The 19,004-nt window shown below is 30.8% G+C and overlaps 2 protein-coding genes across 8 annotated transcripts; one reads left to right on the top strand and one right to left on the bottom strand.

Moving 5' to 3' along the window:
• Positions 1–727: 727 nt before the first annotated feature.
• LOC130665860 (uncharacterized) lies at positions 728–13,464 on the top strand. 3 transcript variants are annotated; one of them, XM_057466476.1, is made up of 10 exons: positions 728–993; positions 11,246–11,330; positions 11,413–11,483; positions 11,559–11,669; positions 11,731–11,788; positions 11,850–12,025; positions 12,099–12,286; positions 12,366–12,527; positions 12,604–12,726; positions 13,328–13,461. In XM_057466476.1, exons 1-10 carry the CDS (start codon positions 868–870, stop codon positions 13,389–13,391), a joined length of 1,164 nt encoding a protein of 387 aa, XP_057322459.1. In that variant the 5' UTR covers positions 728–867; the 3' UTR covers positions 13,392–13,461. The 3 variants fall into 3 exon arrangements, with proteins under 3 accessions (XP_057322459.1, XP_057322458.1, XP_057322460.1); XM_057466475.1 differs by having other exon boundaries at positions 729–993; positions 13,325–13,464; XM_057466477.1 differs by having other exon boundaries at positions 884–993; positions 11,158–11,330; positions 13,325–13,464.
• LOC130665861 (uncharacterized) lies at positions 3,896–8,363 on the bottom strand. 5 transcript variants are annotated; one of them, XM_057466479.1, is made up of 6 exons: positions 7,971–8,353; positions 7,303–7,900; positions 7,124–7,236; positions 6,643–6,996; positions 6,374–6,498; positions 3,896–6,260 (listed from the first exon to the last, which is right to left on the bottom strand). In XM_057466479.1, the coding sequence occupies exon 6, from the start codon at positions 5,741–5,743 to the stop codon at positions 4,802–4,804; it is 942 nt and encodes a 313-aa protein (XP_057322462.1). In that variant the 5' UTR covers positions 5,744–6,260; positions 6,374–6,498; positions 6,643–6,996; positions 7,124–7,236; positions 7,303–7,900; positions 7,971–8,353; the 3' UTR covers positions 3,896–4,801. The 5 variants fall into 5 exon arrangements, with proteins under 5 accessions (XP_057322462.1, XP_057322461.1, XP_057322463.1 ...); XM_057466482.1 differs by having other exon boundaries at positions 3,906–6,260; positions 7,971–8,363; XM_057466478.1 differs by having other exon boundaries at positions 6,643–7,236.
• Positions 13,465–19,004: the final 5,540 nt, after the last annotated feature.

The following is a 19,004-nucleotide window of genomic DNA, read 5'->3' as shown; positions in this document are numbered from 1 at the left end:
TTTTATAATCTATATCTATAAAATGATAGGTCTTCTTTTTGAACGCGCATTACATAAAAACTACTCAATACTTTGACATGAAATTTACACCACAAAATTCTGCGTATTTCAAAGAAGGTTTTTAGCTATATGTTATACAAAGTTTTAATTATTTTTTTCTAGTTAATAAAACATTTTTGCTTAAGTATAATTCATTTTATTATAACTTATTTATATTTTATTGCTTTATTTCGATTAAAAAACATGAGAGTCTGCTTAACCGTCCATCTATTGGTGCGTTTACCCTATTTGATTTATCTCGAAATCAGTAATTTTTAGACGGTCATAAAATTTTTAAGTTATAATCTTAACTTGGTAAAAATAATTTTAAACAAATAAATTAATCAACTATTATAATAATTGATGAATTTGAAAAAATTTTCAAACTTGAAAAACTCGAAACGAGACCCAAAATGTTGTTTTTGAGCTCAGAGTAGCAGCAGTTTTTGAGATTGTCTTGGGTGGTGAAATTCATAGTAAATTTATTTATAAATTATTCTGGTGTATGGTAATGATTATCATCATATTATGGTAACTATTACCATATATTATGGTTATCATTTCCATACATTATGGGAATTTTTTCATAATACAGTCCAGTCGCTTTATAAGTTCGCCGTCTTATATTTCTTGGAAGTTATTCCCCCTCTATGACTACGAAAATAATCATGTACACACTCACACGCTTGCAAAGTAGGGGAAGTGTGAGTTTCGCGGTTCAACTGCTGAGCAAAAGTGGGGGTACAGGAATTCTTAGAATTATATTCCCCTACACCCCTGTAGGCGGACTTATAACGTGATTCGACTGAACTATACTTTACTGCCCATATGTCCACCCTAAAAGCTCCCACTGACCGATCACCAGCCGCCTACGTACAGTCTCTGGAGTCTGTTGGAGCCAAGGCAAACATCAAACGTTCCTGGCTCATGTCTGTTTTCTTGATATTTTACAAGGTAATAATAATACTCACGATGACATAATAATGCTAGCTTTTATTTTCATGAAACGTATTGCAATACACTCAACAATAATATTATTCACAATATATCAGTATTTAAATCGGAATAATTTAATTTGAATGTTTTTCATAAAAAAAATCATTCTGTGAAGTAGATGATAAATTATTACATTATCCCGGGTCAAAAAATTAGATCTGTTTTAAAATAAATGATAAATTCAAATATTTTTCCTTTAATTCAAGTTTATAAATCGTATTTATTTTATATAAGAATTTAATCTGTTTTTGCCCGTACAATTCCTTATCCAGGCTAATATCAGACTTATTTTCGTATGATATTTAGTCTATTTTAAATCGCGTTTAGACTAAAAACAGACTTTTTTATTATAATTATTGGTCTGTGTTCAATTGTTTTTAAGGACAAAAACAGGACTTTTTATAAATATAAATAATAATAATAATAATAATAATCTAGATTTATTAATTTATTTTAATTTTCTTGGTATTTAAAACATGCTGATGCGCTTCCATAATAAGATGTCACAGAGAGAAAATGTTGGCTCGAAACCTACCAATTTTTACAATGCTGTCGACTAAACTTGAAACAGGGAGTAAAGCATCCAAAAAATTATCGTGCTCTTACAAAAAATGATTATACTGTATCACATTACTTATTACGCGCGAGAAACTTATCGATGAGCTTCAATATCAATTACTTCCATACATTATAATAATTTTGATGCAGCATAATAATTTTTCATAAGAGTATAGTACCCTGGTAGGAAGGGACCATTGGCCAAGGCTCGGACCAGGCATTGGCCAGTCGTCTTGCCAGAGTCCCGAGCCTTGGCGCAAGCCTTGTCCAAGCCTTGGCTGAACCATTGGGTGAGCATTGGTCCAAGCCTTGGATGATGTCCATGTTCCAAGCCTTGGGAAACAAAATATCAAGCCTCGGCCGAGTCTTGGGAAACGAAAAATTGAGCCTTGGCCAAGGCTTGGGAAACAAAAAATCAAGCCTCGGCCAAACCTCGGGAAGCAAAAAATCTAAGGCTCACCCAATGCTCGATCTAAAATGTTATTATTTAAATTAATAAATATAATTAAAAAAAAGTTTGATCACACTTTTATCGACATTACATTGAATTGTAATTAACTAATTACTGAATTAATGGAAAATAACGAATAAAATTATTTGGGGGCTACCGGGGTTCGAACTGAGATCCTTCTGATCACTAGGCCGGGACGCTATCCACTGTGCTAAATCTGGCGTCCAAATAATCATGATTTTTTTGCTTGTTAATTATTTAAATACAATTTAATTTAAAAATATTAAATCGTAAACATGGGGTGAAATGTAGTTTTATTTAATGAACTTAAAGTTGTCTGATGAGTAATGACATATTTTTATCAATTTGTAATTTCATGATTTGATATAAATGAATAATTTAATGCAAAATAATCTGTAATCTAAAAAATCAAAAAACACGTTTTTTGGGTTCACAATAATGACAAATAAAAAATATCGGATTGTTATTTTTTATTAAATAACAATTAGTAATTAAGCTAATCGAGGGAAAACGATTTATTACACCTAAAAAAATTTTTTTTGAGTATTATAAAACCAAAAATAATTGTCAAGAGAAAGAAATATATTCTTAATGTTGAAAACAATTTAATAAAGAAAAAAATTATCATTTTTTGGAGAGGGGCCTCTCTGCCCCACAAAAAAAAATTTTTTTTTGCCTTCGTATCCACCAATGATGTGAAATGTAATTTTTCTTTATGTATATTACATATAAAAAATTTGAATTTAATGAAATTTGATCAACTTTCAGAATTTTTTTTTTCAAATTTTTTAAAGGATACCCCATTTTGACCGCCAAAAATAAAAATTTCATGTTAACTAAAGTTTTGTGCATAGCAATAACTAATTAAATGAAAATTATTGTATATCAAATAATTTTACTTTTTAAAAAATTTCAACTCTTGATATTAATCGTATACTCGGTAGACGGTTATGCCCTGGTCTTCTCTGTATACATATATATAGATACATGCAAAGTTGATAATTTTAATATTAAATAAAAATTTAACCCAGGCTGAGGCATTGGCCAATGGTCAGCTGCCAAGGCTCGGCTTGACAAAAATTAAACTATCGGACCTAGCCTCGGCCGATCCTCGGGCCAATGGTCAGCGGCCAAGGCTCGATTTAACAAAAATTAAACTATCGGGCCTGGCCCTGGCCGAGGCTCGGGCCAATGGTCAGCCGCCAAGACTCGATTTAACAAAAATTTAACTATCGGGCCTGGCCCTGGCCGAGGATCGGGCCAATGGTCACTACCCAAGGCTCGGCTTAATTTAATGAAACCATTGGACCAAGCCTCGGCCTAGACTTGGGCCAATGGTTAGCTGCCAAGACTTGGCTTAACGTAATCAAACCATTGGGCCAAGCCCTGGCCGAGACTTGGGCCAATGGTCAGCTGCCGAAGCTTGGCAAGTGACAACAGGGCCAAGGCTCGGCCTATCGTCAGCCTTGGCGATTCCTACCTGGGTAGTTTTTTGGATACTTTACTTTCTGTTTCAAGTTTGGTCGACAGCATAATAAAAATTGGTAGATTTCGAGCCAACATTTTTCTCCGTAGCACAAGAATTTTGATGTTTTCTTATGCCAAAATATTTTCAATTTTATCCAGTAAATAAGAGAAAATTCTTGACATTTTAAGAGTTGTTTTATCACTTTTATTCAATGATATAAATATTCAATGAAGACAACTAAAAAATTAAGCTGTCAAATTTTCATTAACTGCCGACATTTTTAAACAAAAGATAGTAAATAAATAGTAAATAAAACATAATCAATTCTGCAACTTAATATTTATTCATAAATATTGCCCATAAATAAAAATTTTATAAGTCCATGATTTAATCTAGTTTTGTCCTTGTAAATTTTTAGAACTAAAATTTTTTAAAGTTCACGAATTAATCTTACTTAGTCTGCTCGTAACGCGTTTGTTTTTTAAAGTAGCAGGTCGAAAAAAACTTAAAATTTTCATAAAAGATCAAAATCAGATCAAATAGTCCAATCAGACTAAAATCAGGTCAAATTTTTCAGTCCAGGTAGATCAAAAACAGATTAAAATTTTTATCGAAGTTCAATAACAGACCAAGTAGTCCAAATACAGTCCAGTTGGACTAAAATCAGATCAAATTTTTCGACCCGGGTAATTTCAAACACTGAAAAAAAATAAAAGAAATAGTTTTCCCAAATCAATCAATTTATTTGTGATGAATAAAATTTTTGCAATATAATATCTATAAGGTAGAATGACTGCCTAGATAGCAAAATGACGTCTTGATGAGTTTTGAATGAGTTCCTATTTATGATTTGGACGTCTTACCAACATCTTAAAGAAGTCTTTAAGAAGTTTTCAAGATGTCGAATGAGCCACCTAGCGAACTCATTAAGACTTCTGTAAAAAGAGTTCTCAAAGAGTTCTTTTTTCTGACTTCGCAAATAAGAATTCAGAAAGAACTTACAATGACGTCTTAAGGAGCTCTTAATTTTGACTTGATAAAGAAGTTAAAAAAAGAATACATTCAGAAGTCACAAAACTGATGTCTTATTTATGGAGTCTTCAAAAACTCTTAATTAAGAGTTCTTAAAAATGACACCTTTAAGAAGTCGTTATAAGACTTCTTGAAGACGCCTTCAAAAAGACCAAGTAAAGCAGTCATTCCGACTTGAATGCTGGCTGGATGACGTTTAGTAATCATGCGAACTTTGTATATCTAGTAAAAACCGATTATTGACATTCTCTTCTCATTGGTTCGAGTCCAGTTTTTAGTCTGCGTTGTCTTTCGCGAATCAGTTGTTGGCGTCGCGAGTTTTTTATTTTACCGGTCATTATTTCGATGATAAAAACACCAATCGACAGCCCTATAGTTGCTGCTAGGAAATAGTAAGCCTGTTCTAGATGTTCGAAATCAACTGCATCATACTGCGCAGATGGTTCATTAGCTTCCTTAGCTTTTAATTTATTAAAGGGATAATATAAACTTTGCCTTTGCCAATAGTCTACCAAACCCGATTCTTGTAGTCTCAGTGCTATTTGGTCAATTTTATTCTTTAGTGGCAAATTTTTTCTTGCCCAAAAAAAAGTATACTTTGAAATCTCGAATGTCTGAAATACATGGAAATTATATTTAGACGCCATATCTAACTGTAGTTTATTTTTAAATGCACAAGCCGTTGAATCGTCTTTCAAAATTCGCTCATGACATTCCTCAATAGAATATAATGAAGTATGGAGACGTTTAACATCAGTATTCAATTCTAGTTTCATCTCGATAGTAGTGTTTTTTAACCCGTAATTAACATAAACGTTATAATCTAAATAAAACAAATCTTTGATACTTGCGGGATAATTATTTTGTTTTGTTGTCGATGATGACATTATTTCGCCTTGCAATTCAGGACAAATGATGAAAACGAAAAGAGTCATTGTCACGAACATTATACACATTGAGTATGAATTGAGTGGTGCCGATATTCCACTACTTACGATAAATCTAAGAATGTCCAAAAAACTGTTACCGTACGCAGCATCATTATTATCGTCATTACCATCGATGAAATGATTGTTAATATTATTGAAGATTATTATAATATATGCTATTAATAAAACGATTAGTGCGATAAGAACAAGTTTATAGTTTCTAAAATTACGATTATTTTCAACGGGCATTAGAGTGCCATTTTTTTTAATTAACACGAAGAGATCATTCTCAGGGATTGGATTGATAATATCCACGAATTTATAACCGTCATTGCTAATAAACTGTAAAGTTATGCAAACATCGTGAGTACCGTTTATGATCGTTTTTAGATTTCCGACTGGCGTATTGTTAACATATCGACCTTTAATACCGTAATTAATTATTGGAGTGACATTAAGAGTTCACTGATAGAAGGATTTTTTTGTATTTAAGAAGATTTGTTAATATTTAATAAATAATTTATTAGAGGATAGGTCCTTAACAAATATTTATTAACAGTTAATAAATCATTTATTAGCAGCGATTTTTTTGTGCTAACCAAATATTTATTACTATTTAACAAATGATTTATTAACATATAAAAAATGATTTATTAATATTTAATAAATCATTTATTAGTATTTATACACTGGATTATTAATATTTAAAAAATTCCTCTTATTATTTTTAGAAAAGTTTTACATTAATCTTCTCGTGATGGGAAATCTGTAAATAAAATAAAATTATTTATCAATAATAAAATTATTTGAAATAATTTTTTGAGAATAATGAATTGAATTTAAAAAAATAAATAGTTGTAAAATAAAAAAGAAACCTACTCATTCATTATATTTTTTATTTAAACGAAGTCGTAAACAAACACTAGGGATTATTTCTTTTTGGGCCTCTTCTCGAGTTTTAGTAAGGAATTCACCAAGGATTTCAAAGTCAGTTATATGGTTTACTAGAGTGGGAATACAAAAGTAAATTCATAAATTTAGTGTTAATTTTAGAAACGGAATATAAAAAATAAAATAGGATGACAAGACAATGAATAGGTTAAGTACTGATGCTACTGAATATACCTTATATATAACTGTCAACTTACCACAAAAAATCGAGTATAACTCACTTAAATCCCACGATTGTAGCAAAGCTTCCATTTTATTAATTGTTTTCCGCAAAGTATAAAATAATAAGCAACTTATCGTATGAAAATCATGTATTTGCATATATATTTTTTTACAACTACGCGTTAAGTATAGCCATCTATCAACACCGACCACCAACAAAATATTTTTTAACTATTAACAAATCTTATTTGGTGGAAATAAATATTTTTTTCAATATATTAAAGCTTCTTAATAGTTACAAAAATTTTGTTCTCATAAAAAATAGATTTTGTTAATACTAACGAATATTGTTAATAGTAAAAAAATATTTTTTCCACCCAAAAAAATATCTGAAAAAGATTTTAATAAATTGATTTATTAAATACAAACAAATCCTTCTATCAGTGTTGAGAATAAGCTTTCAAAAAACTGTAAATGTGTGTATGGTGTGTCGTTTCGTAATTCTTCAATATTTACTGAGTCGTTTTGAGTCCAATTTGTATTTCGATTTGCAGATAAAACGGCTTTTATGGGGTAGCCGTTAAGATACTTCACTTTATCAAAAGTCAAACTGGAGCATAATTTCGAATCTGTAATTAATAAATATTGATTAGTATTATATTTTTAATGCTGTTTGAGTCATTATTGATATTTACCGTTTAAATAAGGTTGTTTGTACAGAGTCCAATGCTTATCTTGATCTTGCTCGGGTTTGCTGTCATCGATCGGTCGCTTAACACAATTGATTTCCCGCCAGGGCAAGGGCGCGTAGTTCGAAAAGGGATTAAAAGTATACAACATTGTTCGCGTGCCAGCGTGAATTGCATTAGTCAGCATCGTTTTATTATTATCAGGCTCGAGGCAAACGTAAAACGAGGATAGCAAATCCATTTTCCAAAGAACTTGCAGCACTTTTTCTCCATCTTTATCACAATCTTTATTATTGTGTCGGACGATGAAAAAAAGTGAGTTGGTATTCCAGGTGGACAAAGACGCTAATTCTCGGAGACCTGCTTTGAGTTTCTTGACAGATTTAACCGATAAAACGTACGTAGGATATCTTGGGTTGTAGTACGGTTCTATATTTTTGGCTCGAAAATTTTCATCGATCACGACAATTGGAAAGTCCGTTTCAAAAAAAGTCACGTTGTTGCTCAGGTCAGTTGTTTTAGTGTATGCAATGTCGATCAAATCTTCACTGATAAATACTGGATTCAACCGGTCGTCAGCAAAACATGATTTCAAAACAAATTTCTATTTAATAAAAAAAAAAGAATTAATTTACTTTATAGCATTTACTATCAACCATAAAATGTATAATTACCAATTGTTCAGAAACTTGAGCCGGTATTGATGCATTTGAAAAATAAATTATATCTAATGTATTTATCGCAATTAACCACCATATAATTTTCTGAATCCACTTCATATTCAATATTATTAAACTGTTTTAAACTATTGTAACAATAAAAATTAACAAATGCACTATATTAGTTACGAACAAACTCGAAAACTCTATTCAAGAGTTGCAACTCGACTGGAATACAGTGGAGGATCATATACACATCACCACCTCTTTCAATGAAAAATATTCTTTGTGTTGCTTTTGGTTTCTATTGACAACGAAAAATTTGCATGTTTCAACCAATCGTTGTCTTGTACATATTTTTATATCCATATGATTTTCCAGTTCGTCCTTGACCAAATAATAATGCATAATATATGTTTCTTGGTGGTTTTACATGGATGTTTATCTGATGGCATAACACCCTTTTAGTCTTCCAGCAGAAATAATTCATAAAATTTTATGGTGTATATACGTATAATAGTATACTATTCCATTGATTTTCTTGGTATAGATTTCTAAAACTCTTGCTACATGCGTAAAGTAGTAATAGACAATTCGAATCTCTGATTTTAAAAAATGATTTGGAATGATTCAAAACAATTTGAAATGATTTAAAACAATTTGAATCGACTAAAATATAGACATACACTTATTAACATGGAGCAAATCATATTTCTTAATCAGGGATATTATTGAGAAAACAATTGACCCTGTGGGCCAACCCTAAAACTCCCCGCTGTTTTTGAGCTCGAAAACGTTATTATCGGTAGGCTTTTGAGCTCTCCGGGGTCGAAAACCGATTAGACCGAAAACACATAGGTACTATATGTACATTTCGCTCAAAAAAGTAATTTTTGTTCGACGATTTCTTTGGGACAAATTGACCGATTTGCACGTGCTCTGCTGTAATCGAAAAAGTTTATTAAGACTTAGATCTGACCTAACTCAGAAACAAATCTGTCAAGCGATGTACGAGTTGTGCAACAAAACCTTACAAATTTTTTTTTTAAATTCTTATTTGTCGTTTGCCTTGTAAACTACTTGACCGATCGACTCCAAAATCTTATCAATCTAAGTCTTGGTGAGCCCTTTCGATTACTGTAAAGCACGTTCAAATCGATTTATTCGTTCCAAAGATACCGTCGAACAAAAAAAGATTACACACAACATACATACACACTAGGCTGTATCAAAAAAATCGACTATTTTTTTTTCTCCATTACATCGAAAATATTGTTGGAAATGACGAAAAAAAAATACTGTTAAAGTTTGAGCTCTTAATATGAACATTAAGAAGTTCCGCATTGTACTTTTCTATTTTCCATAAGAATAACATGGAAAAAATTCTTTTTGCGTCTTCTGATTTTTATAAGTAGCTAACGATGCGTCATAGGAATAATTGGCAGACATATTTTTGTAGGTTATTGAATGCTCTACAAAAAAAGTTTCTCATCATTGTTCTTATCATTCCGCATTGTTTTCTAGTTATTTTAATGTCGAGCTCTTAAAATCGATCAGAAGACTAAATTTTTTATGAGCTTGACATTAAAATAACTAGAAAACAATGCGGAATTTGGAAAAACTTTTTTGGGAATAACTTGTAGGGAATAAAATTGTCTACAAAAAAGGTCCAATGATATTTTGTAATAGGTCCGATAGTTTCGCTAGAAAAGTAAAAAAATCTCAAAATTTAATATGAATTCAACTTCAACCTCAAATAACTTTTAAACAAAGAGATTTATCAAACAATGATAAGAAACTTTTTTTGTAGAGCATTCAATAACCTACAAAAATATGCATGCCAATTATTCCTATGACGCATCGTTAGCTACTTATAAAAACCAGAAGACGCAAAAAAAATTTTTTCCATGTTATTCTTATGGAAAATAGAAAAGTGCAATGCGGAACTTCTTAATGTTCATATTAAGAGCTCAAACTTTAACAGTATTTTTTTTTCGTCATTTCCAACAATATTTTCGGTGTAATGGAGAAAAAAAAATAGTTGATTTTTTTGATACAGCCTACTATTGATCTGAAGCCAACTTGAAGGAAATTATTATCCAGCCAAGCTTGCCAGAAACTTTCTCGTTAAGTTAGCCGAAAATGTTTCACTGCAGACCTTACTGGGTAAGGTGTAGCTATCAGGGAAATTCTTGGGAGAAATAAATATCATCTACCTCTCTTAGATAGTTTAAACGTTAGTGATCATGAACTCTACGACGTTAATAATGATACAATTTTTTTTAAATTAAATTTATTCGTTTCCTCGATGGATAGGCCAGGTCTAGCAACGAAGCCTGGGCCAGGTCTAGCAACCAAGGCTGTGCCCGTCGTACTTTTCTCTCTGGGTTTACAAATAGAATATTTAATTTTGCTCACATTCACTATTTTAATCCGTGACATTAAGAAAAATTCTTTACAATGTTCTCATTTCGATTATTCCTCAAATATTAGATAGAATAAATTTTATCCAATAGAACCTAATATCCCGGACATTGAGATTTTGTTGTTATACGTATTGCTAGCAAAGGCATATGGTGTTATATAAATCTATCGGTTATATCTCTAATAATAGATTGTTCAACAATCACCTGAAGTCATCATAATCTTTGAATTTAACATTACAAAGTTTTAACACACTTAACGTTCTATTAATATAAGTACGTCGCTGAAGAAAAGACTCTCAATAAAACTGTAATAAAACTAAATAGAATATTGTATATTGTATCACTAAAAATCCATCTATTACCTCCAAAATCATTGTGAATTACCGTAAATTTGATTGAATTCACCGTAAAGTCACCGTGATAATCACATATATTATCGTTTCTGTGAATCACAGTAATTTATGGTATATTTACGTGAATTTGGCGTGATTCACTGTGCCACACAGTAAATTACTGTGATTCACTGTGAATCGGATCCGCCAGGGTATAGCTGACACCGTTTCTTTATTTTTCCACAATCGATATAAACAAAGAGAAAATTAAAATTTTTTTTTTAACTCATATTTGATATAGAAAAATCTCACCTTTTTTTTTTTTACAAAAAAAAAGATTTGAAGATAAATATATACGTCAACGAACCGCTTATTGAAATACTCTTTATTAATCGTTTCATCTAATGACGAAATATTTAATTGTCTTCGTTCAAATACTAATAGCTTTCTTATCTAAAAATGTATATTATACCGATATCATTTAATTAATTTAAACTATCGATGTACTTTTTTATTATCTGCCTTTAATAAGTATATAAGCATATGGCAACAACGCAGTACCAATTTTGCATTAAAGTTACAACAAATCAAAGTTAATAATCTTGACATAAAAATGAGTGAGTAAAACTATTAGAAATATTACAAAAATTAATAACAACCTTATAAATAATAAATGATCGATATACTTTTATCCTGCAGATAATTTAATCATGAAATTAAGAATAACGCTGGTAATATTCTCCACCATTTTGTTCGTCGATTCTCACTCGGTAACAATTTTTAAAATGAATTTATTATTTTTATCAATTGATTATTCAATTAAATCGTAATTTAAATATATATAGATTAATAAACGCTCATCGCCAACTGAAGGCATGATAATTGGACCAGATACTCCAGTTTACTATTTAGAATATCCATATGATGATTATTTGAAAGTTAATTTTCTTCTGAACGTAAGTTTGAAAAAATATTCATCAGATTTTATAAAATACAAGTAATAATTAATTTTATTAGAAATTCGAAGCATCGCCTTCGTACAACTACTATCGTAATCCAAAAAACAAATCCAACGGTAAGTAAATTCGTAAGTAAAATGAAATGAAATAAATTGATTAATTTTTTTTTTCTTCCAGGCACACTTTTTGTGAAGGTACTAGTCGTCGAAGATTGGGATAGTGGACTCGATCACAGAACAGAAGAAAATATTCTTGAAGAAGTTCTGACAAAATGGAATAAAGTGGATAAATATTTTGAACAACTTGATAATCCTAAAATAAAATTGGCTATTGCTGGAGTCGTCATACCAACAGTGAATTAATAATTTTTTTTTCTTTTGTCATTATTATCGTTTATTAACTTATGGTTATAATTATTAAATGTAGAAATCACATATATGGGGAACAACGATAGTCACTGAGACAATAATATGGCCTGAGAACAACGATACGTTTACTATAACCTCTAATACTTATCAACTCCCTTCGTACCTAAATAATATGACGAAGTGGTTCAATGATAATGGTGATCGGTTTGAAGGTCTTAACTATGATTTTTTTATAGTCGTGTCGCGGTAAGTATAATAATAATTTTGTCCCCGAAATATATCACTTCGCTACAAGAATAATAATTTTTTATCTTATTTAATTAAGCTGGAAGTTGGTTCTTTCAAACGACGCCAAGTTATTTTCGACTTACAGCTCGATGTCATTTGTCTGTGATACTAAAAATAGTCCCAATTATCATTCAGTAGGAGGAATCGTGTACAATAATCGTAATTTTATCCAAAATACAGCCTACACTATCGCTCGGATGTAAGAATTCTGTGTGCAGTAAATAATTTATATATTTGATAATTTTTATTTAGAGGTAATTATGCTTTTTTTGTAGATTGGGAGTTAACGCAGATCAAATATTGGGATGTGAAAGTGGTCATATAATGGATTGGTCCGGAAACCATATTGACGGAACTTGGTCTGAATGTTCTAAAAGATTCTTTAGATCGATGGTCAAGTAAGTACACGGAAAAAACAAGATGGTACTGGCTACCATCCTGGATAATACTCAGTTACATCCGACGTGAAAAAAAATTTCAGATGCAGTATAATCTAGATTATACTCAGATCCATCCCAGGTGTTACTCAGTACCATCTTAACTTGTACTCAGTACTATCTGAGATTCAACTCAGTTACATATCAGACATTTTTTTCTAGCGCATGCGTGCCTAGAATACTAAACGTGCATGCGCTACAAAAAAAAAATAGCTGAGATGTAGCTGAGTTAAATTTCAGATAGTACTGAGTATAATCCAGATTTACGTGGTTACCATCTTTAGATAGGATGGTAACCAGTATAATCTAGCGCTGTATAATCTGAGATATTACTGAGTAACATCTGGGATGGAACTGAATAAGTATAATATAGATGCAACTCAGTATAATCTAGATTATACTGGGTACTATCTGAAATTTTTTTTACGTTGGATGTAACTGAGTATAATCCGCCAGGGTAGCCAGTACCATATTGTTCTTTCCATGTAGTTTGTTTGTTTTTTTTTTTTTTTCGATAAAATTTTCAGTGTTGAAATTTACTTAAGAGCTTTTTTTATAGCAGTAGCAGCGCATACACTTGTTTGCATCAAATACCTTATGATCAAGATGAAGACGATTACTCGTGATTTAGTTCAAGCTTTCAAATAAAATTTTATACTTGAAGCGAAATTCTTTTAGCTTTAGTAAATAATCATGTACAAATAAATAAGAAAAAGAAAAAAGAGTTAAATTATTTATAACCATCTGTACACTGTTAGAAGTATTTATTTGAGCCAAATAAATATCTAATAATAGTTAATAAATGGTTTATTAAATGAGATTTTTATTTGGGCCAAATGAGCCATATCTTAAGAGTTAACAAATGGCTTATTCGAATAGAAAGAAAAAGAAATGACACATGAAGTTAATTAAGTAAGGTTATGACAAATAATTTATAAGACTGTTTAATTTTATTTTTTTAAAGAAAATAATACACACAATTAATGTTAATTGAAGATAAAAATTATTATACAAAAATATAAAAAAATGAAATATTATAATAAATTTTTACTAACAATCACAATCATTCTATTCAAGTTTATAACCTTAACTTCATGTGTCATTTCTTTCTATTCAAATAAGCCATTTATTAACCCTTCAGCACCCGTGCTATGAGTTTTTTTCTCACACTTGACTTCGAATATTTTTTTCAAAGTAAGTTCAAATGGAATGACCTAGTGAAATTTTTTTTATCTTAATAAAATTTCATGCTTTTTATGATTTTGAAATTTGAAAATTATTTCGAACAAAAAAAATATTTTTAAAAGATTTATTTGAAAAAGCCATGAGACTTTTTCTCATCACGCGAGTAAAGTAAGGCGTAAAAATTAATACCGTTCGGCTCAATTCGGACAGTTCCGAATCTTTTCGGCAATCACCGCCATTTTTTTCAGCCGTTACATCTGTCATTACTTACAAAATTAAAAAGTTAAGAAACAAGTACATTATAGAAAACTTAAAAATAGAAATAAGCGAAATATTCAAATAAATTATAATTACGTCATAACTAAGAAAGTGCATAATATTTTTGTTTTATTTAACTTAAAATTTACGGTGCGCTGAAGCGTGAGACTTTCTCTCATCACGCGGGTAATGTTTTACGTTGCTCTAACGCGGGTGCTGAAGGGTTAGCTATTAAGAAATGGCTTATTTGGCTCAAATAAATACTTCTAACAGTGTACTTTATGCATTGTTGCACTCTCACGTAAAATCACTAGAAAGTCGTCCGAACATGCAATGACCCTGACGGATATAATTGGAACCGCTTCGACACGAGCCCTGGATAAAACTTCTTTTAATTTTATTCTACATAAAGTACACTCGTTGTCATTAATGCCTGGTTCCCCAGACTATAGAATCTTAGCCATGCAGGGGGCCAGGCATTAATGACAACGAGTGTACTCATCTTTTAAACGTATTATATACGAAAAAATCTGGGCAACGGTTGGCCCTGCGGGCCAGCCCCAAAACTTCCTGCTCAAAGAGCTCGAAAACATTAGTATAAATAAATTTTCGTGCTCGAAAATACCTTTGTTTCCCTCTTTATACCCCGAGTGGGTAACCCCCGCCATTTTGTGCCTTAAAACATCATGGCGGCCACAAAAAGCTCGCAGATTAGAGATCACTAAGTGATGAATGAGGGCAAGTGTTTATAATGGCGTGTCTGAAATCTCAGTGATTATATTCCTAAGTGGAGGTAGCCCTTATGGGTTGGGGAAGAACTTGCGCACCCCACCACTAATCCTAAGCAAGCAGTTAACTGAATTGGTGAATTGACCAGAGCTGAAGTCTGGTACCATAGGGGATCCATTCCAAGCCCCACTTCGACCAGAGATGGGAGAAGTGTTTGGGTCCAAATGAGGTCGGTCTCGTGGTGGTTGTTGGTGAGACACCCACATGCAATGCATGCCTAATGGGTAAGTTAATGTGAGCTTATGCTCATATTTCGCTTTTATAATATATGGTAGTGCCAAAGATAGGGACCACACGCAACGCGAGTATGCCCAAAAGGGTGAGGAATCGGCTTCCGGTCGGCGGAGGCGGACTTAGGTCCCGTTACATTAATTAATTCCCTCTTTATAATTCTTATGAGCTTTTCAAGCTCAAAAGAGTTACGTTTCATGATAAAGTTTGGAATTTTATTATAATCAGGGATTCTTTGAGTCATTTTTAGTATGAACTCAGTAATGCCATAATATGTACATTCAAAAATTTTTATAAAAACTCATTTCTCGATTTAGAACAGAGCAGTTTAAAATTTTGTCTCAATAAAATCGTCGCTAAAAGATTACAGGGATAATGAGTAAATATTAGTTGGGGGTGGAAAAAATGTACCTGAGGTAAAAAAGATACAGGTCATTAGACTAATGACGTTTATGAATTTTATAGCCATGCGGGTTTATAAAGTTCATTTATGGAATACTAATTCATATTCTTTGAAGAAACTTCCGATGGTAGATGATGAAATTCAGAATTGAATATTTACATCCGAGTCTAAAATGATAAAATGGAATTTTTCTGAATAATAGAGAATGAAATTAAACATTGGAGGTGTGCTTAGCAAAGTTGCGGTTTTAATTTCGCACAAGAAAATCAGTGATAAAATTTCAGTTGTAGCTAATCAGTAAAAACAGCAAAAGGGTTACATATGATTCTGTTAGATCGCAGGTCCCGACAAAAATAATAATAATAATCGTCACATCGGTGTCCGCGACCCAATGAGGAAATTTTTAGCAGTAGAGGTAATGTTTCCTCTCCTGTGATTGGCTCGCAAGTTCCGACGGAAATAATAACAATAATCATCGCATCGGTATCTGCGACCCAATGAGATCATTTTTAGTCGGAGAGGGGAGATTTTCTCAACTATGAGTGGCTCGCAGTTACCGATACAATATAACAACACAAAAATTTAGTCGGTATCTGCGAACCAACAAAGAAGTAAAAAATTTGCGGGAAAAATTACTCAACTTGAGAAAAAACTTATCGTGTGGGTTTGAAATTTTTTGTTCATTGATGTTCTTCATAAAGCATTTTTCAGACTAGAATTATCTATCATAAAGTAAATGTCCCAATACCGGATCGACGAAGGGTATACGATTGATTTTTATCGTTTTAAAAATATTCAAATAGATTATGAAACAAAATAATTTATTACATCAATTAGAAAAGACATTTACCTATTCAAAAATAATCAAATTAGTTCATTTTTCTCGAATTTAATATGAAAAAAAAATTTTTTTTATGACACTCAAAAGACCTAATACCGGAACGCTGAAATAGCCTTGTCCCAATACGGGAATTCGGTTGTCCTAATACTGGAACAGTAAATAAAATGAGTTATTTTTTGTATTTATTCATAGTAAAAATATTAACAATTATTAAGTAATGTTAATTTAAAACAAGTGTGAATGTAGTAGACATCAGACAACTTTAAAATTATAAATAAATAAAATAAAGAATTAAAAAAAAAAAATTTATAAAAAAGGGGACTATTAATTCCAAAATTTTTTGGATGCGCATTTTTAAAAATTTTATTTTATTAATTATTTACTCGATTTATTAATAGTTTTAAATTTGTCTGATGTCTGCTATATCACACTCATAATGTAAAATGTATTTTAAACTTTTAAAAGATTAAATATTCAATAAAAATAATTATTTTGAACTGAAAAATAGAAACAAAATAAATCATTTGAAGTGATACTATAAAAATAATTAAAAAAAAAAAAAAACTAAACAGAAAAATATATTTTTTATGATTTAAATTAGAGTTTATCTATATTTAATGCATTTTTTAAAACAAACAAACATACTGCATTAAATATTAGGGCTCCAGTAATAATTAATATTGCACTTGATTTAGCCAGTCAATAAAACTCACCGTTAATGTCTATCGATAACATTAATAACATTAATATGACTGACTGTTCCGGTACTGGGCACGCGTTCATTTTGGTGTACCAAAAGACGAACAGTAAAATTAATATAATACTACTATTTTTTTCATGTGGTTAATATGTTTTCTTGAATTCTATGTCATTAAAGATGCATATACAAAAAACGAAATAATTGAAAAGTAATTCTATACATTTTCTATAAGCTTAAGACCATTGGCTGACTTCTTAGCAAAACCATTAAGAGACAGGAAAGTCATGAATCCGAGACTTGCTATAATTAACATTTTTTTTTTCATATTTCGGATATATTCTAAAATCTATTTTATATCCTATTTTGTAACTAAAAGATTAAGGTTTTAAATAAAGAAAGTTTTATTTAATTTCACCGCGTACAAGTTAAAATATAATAGAATTATTATCAAATCGTTCCGGTATTGGGTCTTGTTCCGGTATTGGGACATTATCCTTATGGTTTAGGACACGTTAAGAGAGAAAAGTAGTACATTCTAATCTACCTAAACTGTCCTACTGCCAAAAATAAAAAAAAATGAGAAAGCTAATTCTAATATTATTTTCTACTTGATATAAAAACAAATCAGCCAGTTTCAGGGCCACCAAATATTTTATACTAAGGAAATTTAACAAGGTGAAGGTGAATATATAGTAGGTCTGCTTTTTAATTATCACAACCTATCATATGTAACTGCATTGTTGAAAAAAAAAAAAAATTTTATGGCGTACAATATATTCCATCATATCGTTAAACATGTGTTGATTACACCACAGTCAATTGCAGCAGCTCTTATCTAACATTTATTTTATTGTGTCTGGCTTGAAAATTTTTGCAGACTGCATCTATAGATTTCCGCAAATCTTTAAAAAGAATCTCAATTATAACTTGATGAAATCCTCAAAAATAATATTTATTGGTTACATCTTATCCAAGTTTTGTTTGAAATCTTCCATAAGACTTATGACTAAAGTTTATATAGGGGAGGGTGGAGCAGAGCGGCCCCCCTGAAATTTTGATAAAAAAAAAATTTTTTTTTTTTTCGCCTAATTACTATAAATCCGATATGTTTGCGCATTTTTACCCCTACGCATGACATTTGGGGCAAAATGGACAAGCCCAAAATTAAGAAAAAGTGATTTTTTCATATTTTTATCGTTAAATTAAAAAAAAATTATTATAATTCCACATTTCTAGCCCTACGCATAACACTTGGGGCAAAATGGACCAGCCGAAACTTCCGAAAAAATTATTTTTTCATATTTTTCGGACGTTTCTCTATGTTGGAGGCAAATTTGGTCACTAAAAATTTATAAAAATAAAATTTTTTTTTTTAGTTGATAAATTTTTGAAATAAAGTAAAACTATAGAATTGATTTTTTTGTTTATTAAATAACAATTAGTAATTAAGGTAATCGAGAGTAAACGATTTATTACACCTTAAAAAATTTTTTCGAGTAATATAAAACCGAAAATAGTTGTCAAGAGAAAGAAATACATTCTTAATGATGAAAACAATTAAAAAAAAAAAAAAAAAAACCACAAAAAAAAATTTTTATCACTTTTTGGAGGGGGGCCGCTCTGCCCCACAAAAAAGAAATTTTTTTTTTCAGAATTTTGGCAAAATGTCCATAAATTTGTTCGAAATAGGACAAAAGTAAAGTGATCTTATGGTTGAAAGCCACGAAAAGTAATAATTAGCTTAGGGGGGCCGCCCTGCCCCACCCTCCCCTATATGAACACGGAGTAAATAAATTTGATACAGCAGCTGAAAATCACTAAGCAATCTGTGG

This window comes from Microplitis mediator, chromosome 3, assembly GCF_029852145.1.
Source record: "Microplitis mediator isolate UGA2020A chromosome 3, iyMicMedi2.1, whole genome shotgun sequence".
Lineage (NCBI taxonomy): Eukaryota > Metazoa > Arthropoda > Insecta > Hymenoptera > Braconidae > Microplitis > Microplitis mediator.
Note: the sequence above shows the minus strand (reverse complement) of the source record. Positions and strands in the feature narration are given on the sequence as shown.

Excerpts from the sequence above, each read along its gene's own strand:
- LOC130665860 (XM_057466475.1), top strand. The coding sequence starts at position 868 with ATGTCCACCCTAAAAGCTCCCACTGACCGATCACCAGCCGCCTACGTA. Across the intron at positions 994-11,245 it reads TTTTCTTGATATTTTACAAG|TATATAAGCATATGGCAACA; the intron begins GTAATAATAATA and ends GCCTTTAATAAG. Across the intron at positions 11,789-11,849 it reads TCCAAAAAACAAATCCAACG|GCACACTTTTTGTGAAGGTA; the intron begins GTAAGTAAATTC and ends TTTTTCTTCCAG.
- LOC130665861 (XM_057466480.1), bottom strand. The coding sequence starts at position 5,743 with ATGCCCGTTGAAAATAATCGTAATTTTAGAAACTATAAACTTGTTCTT.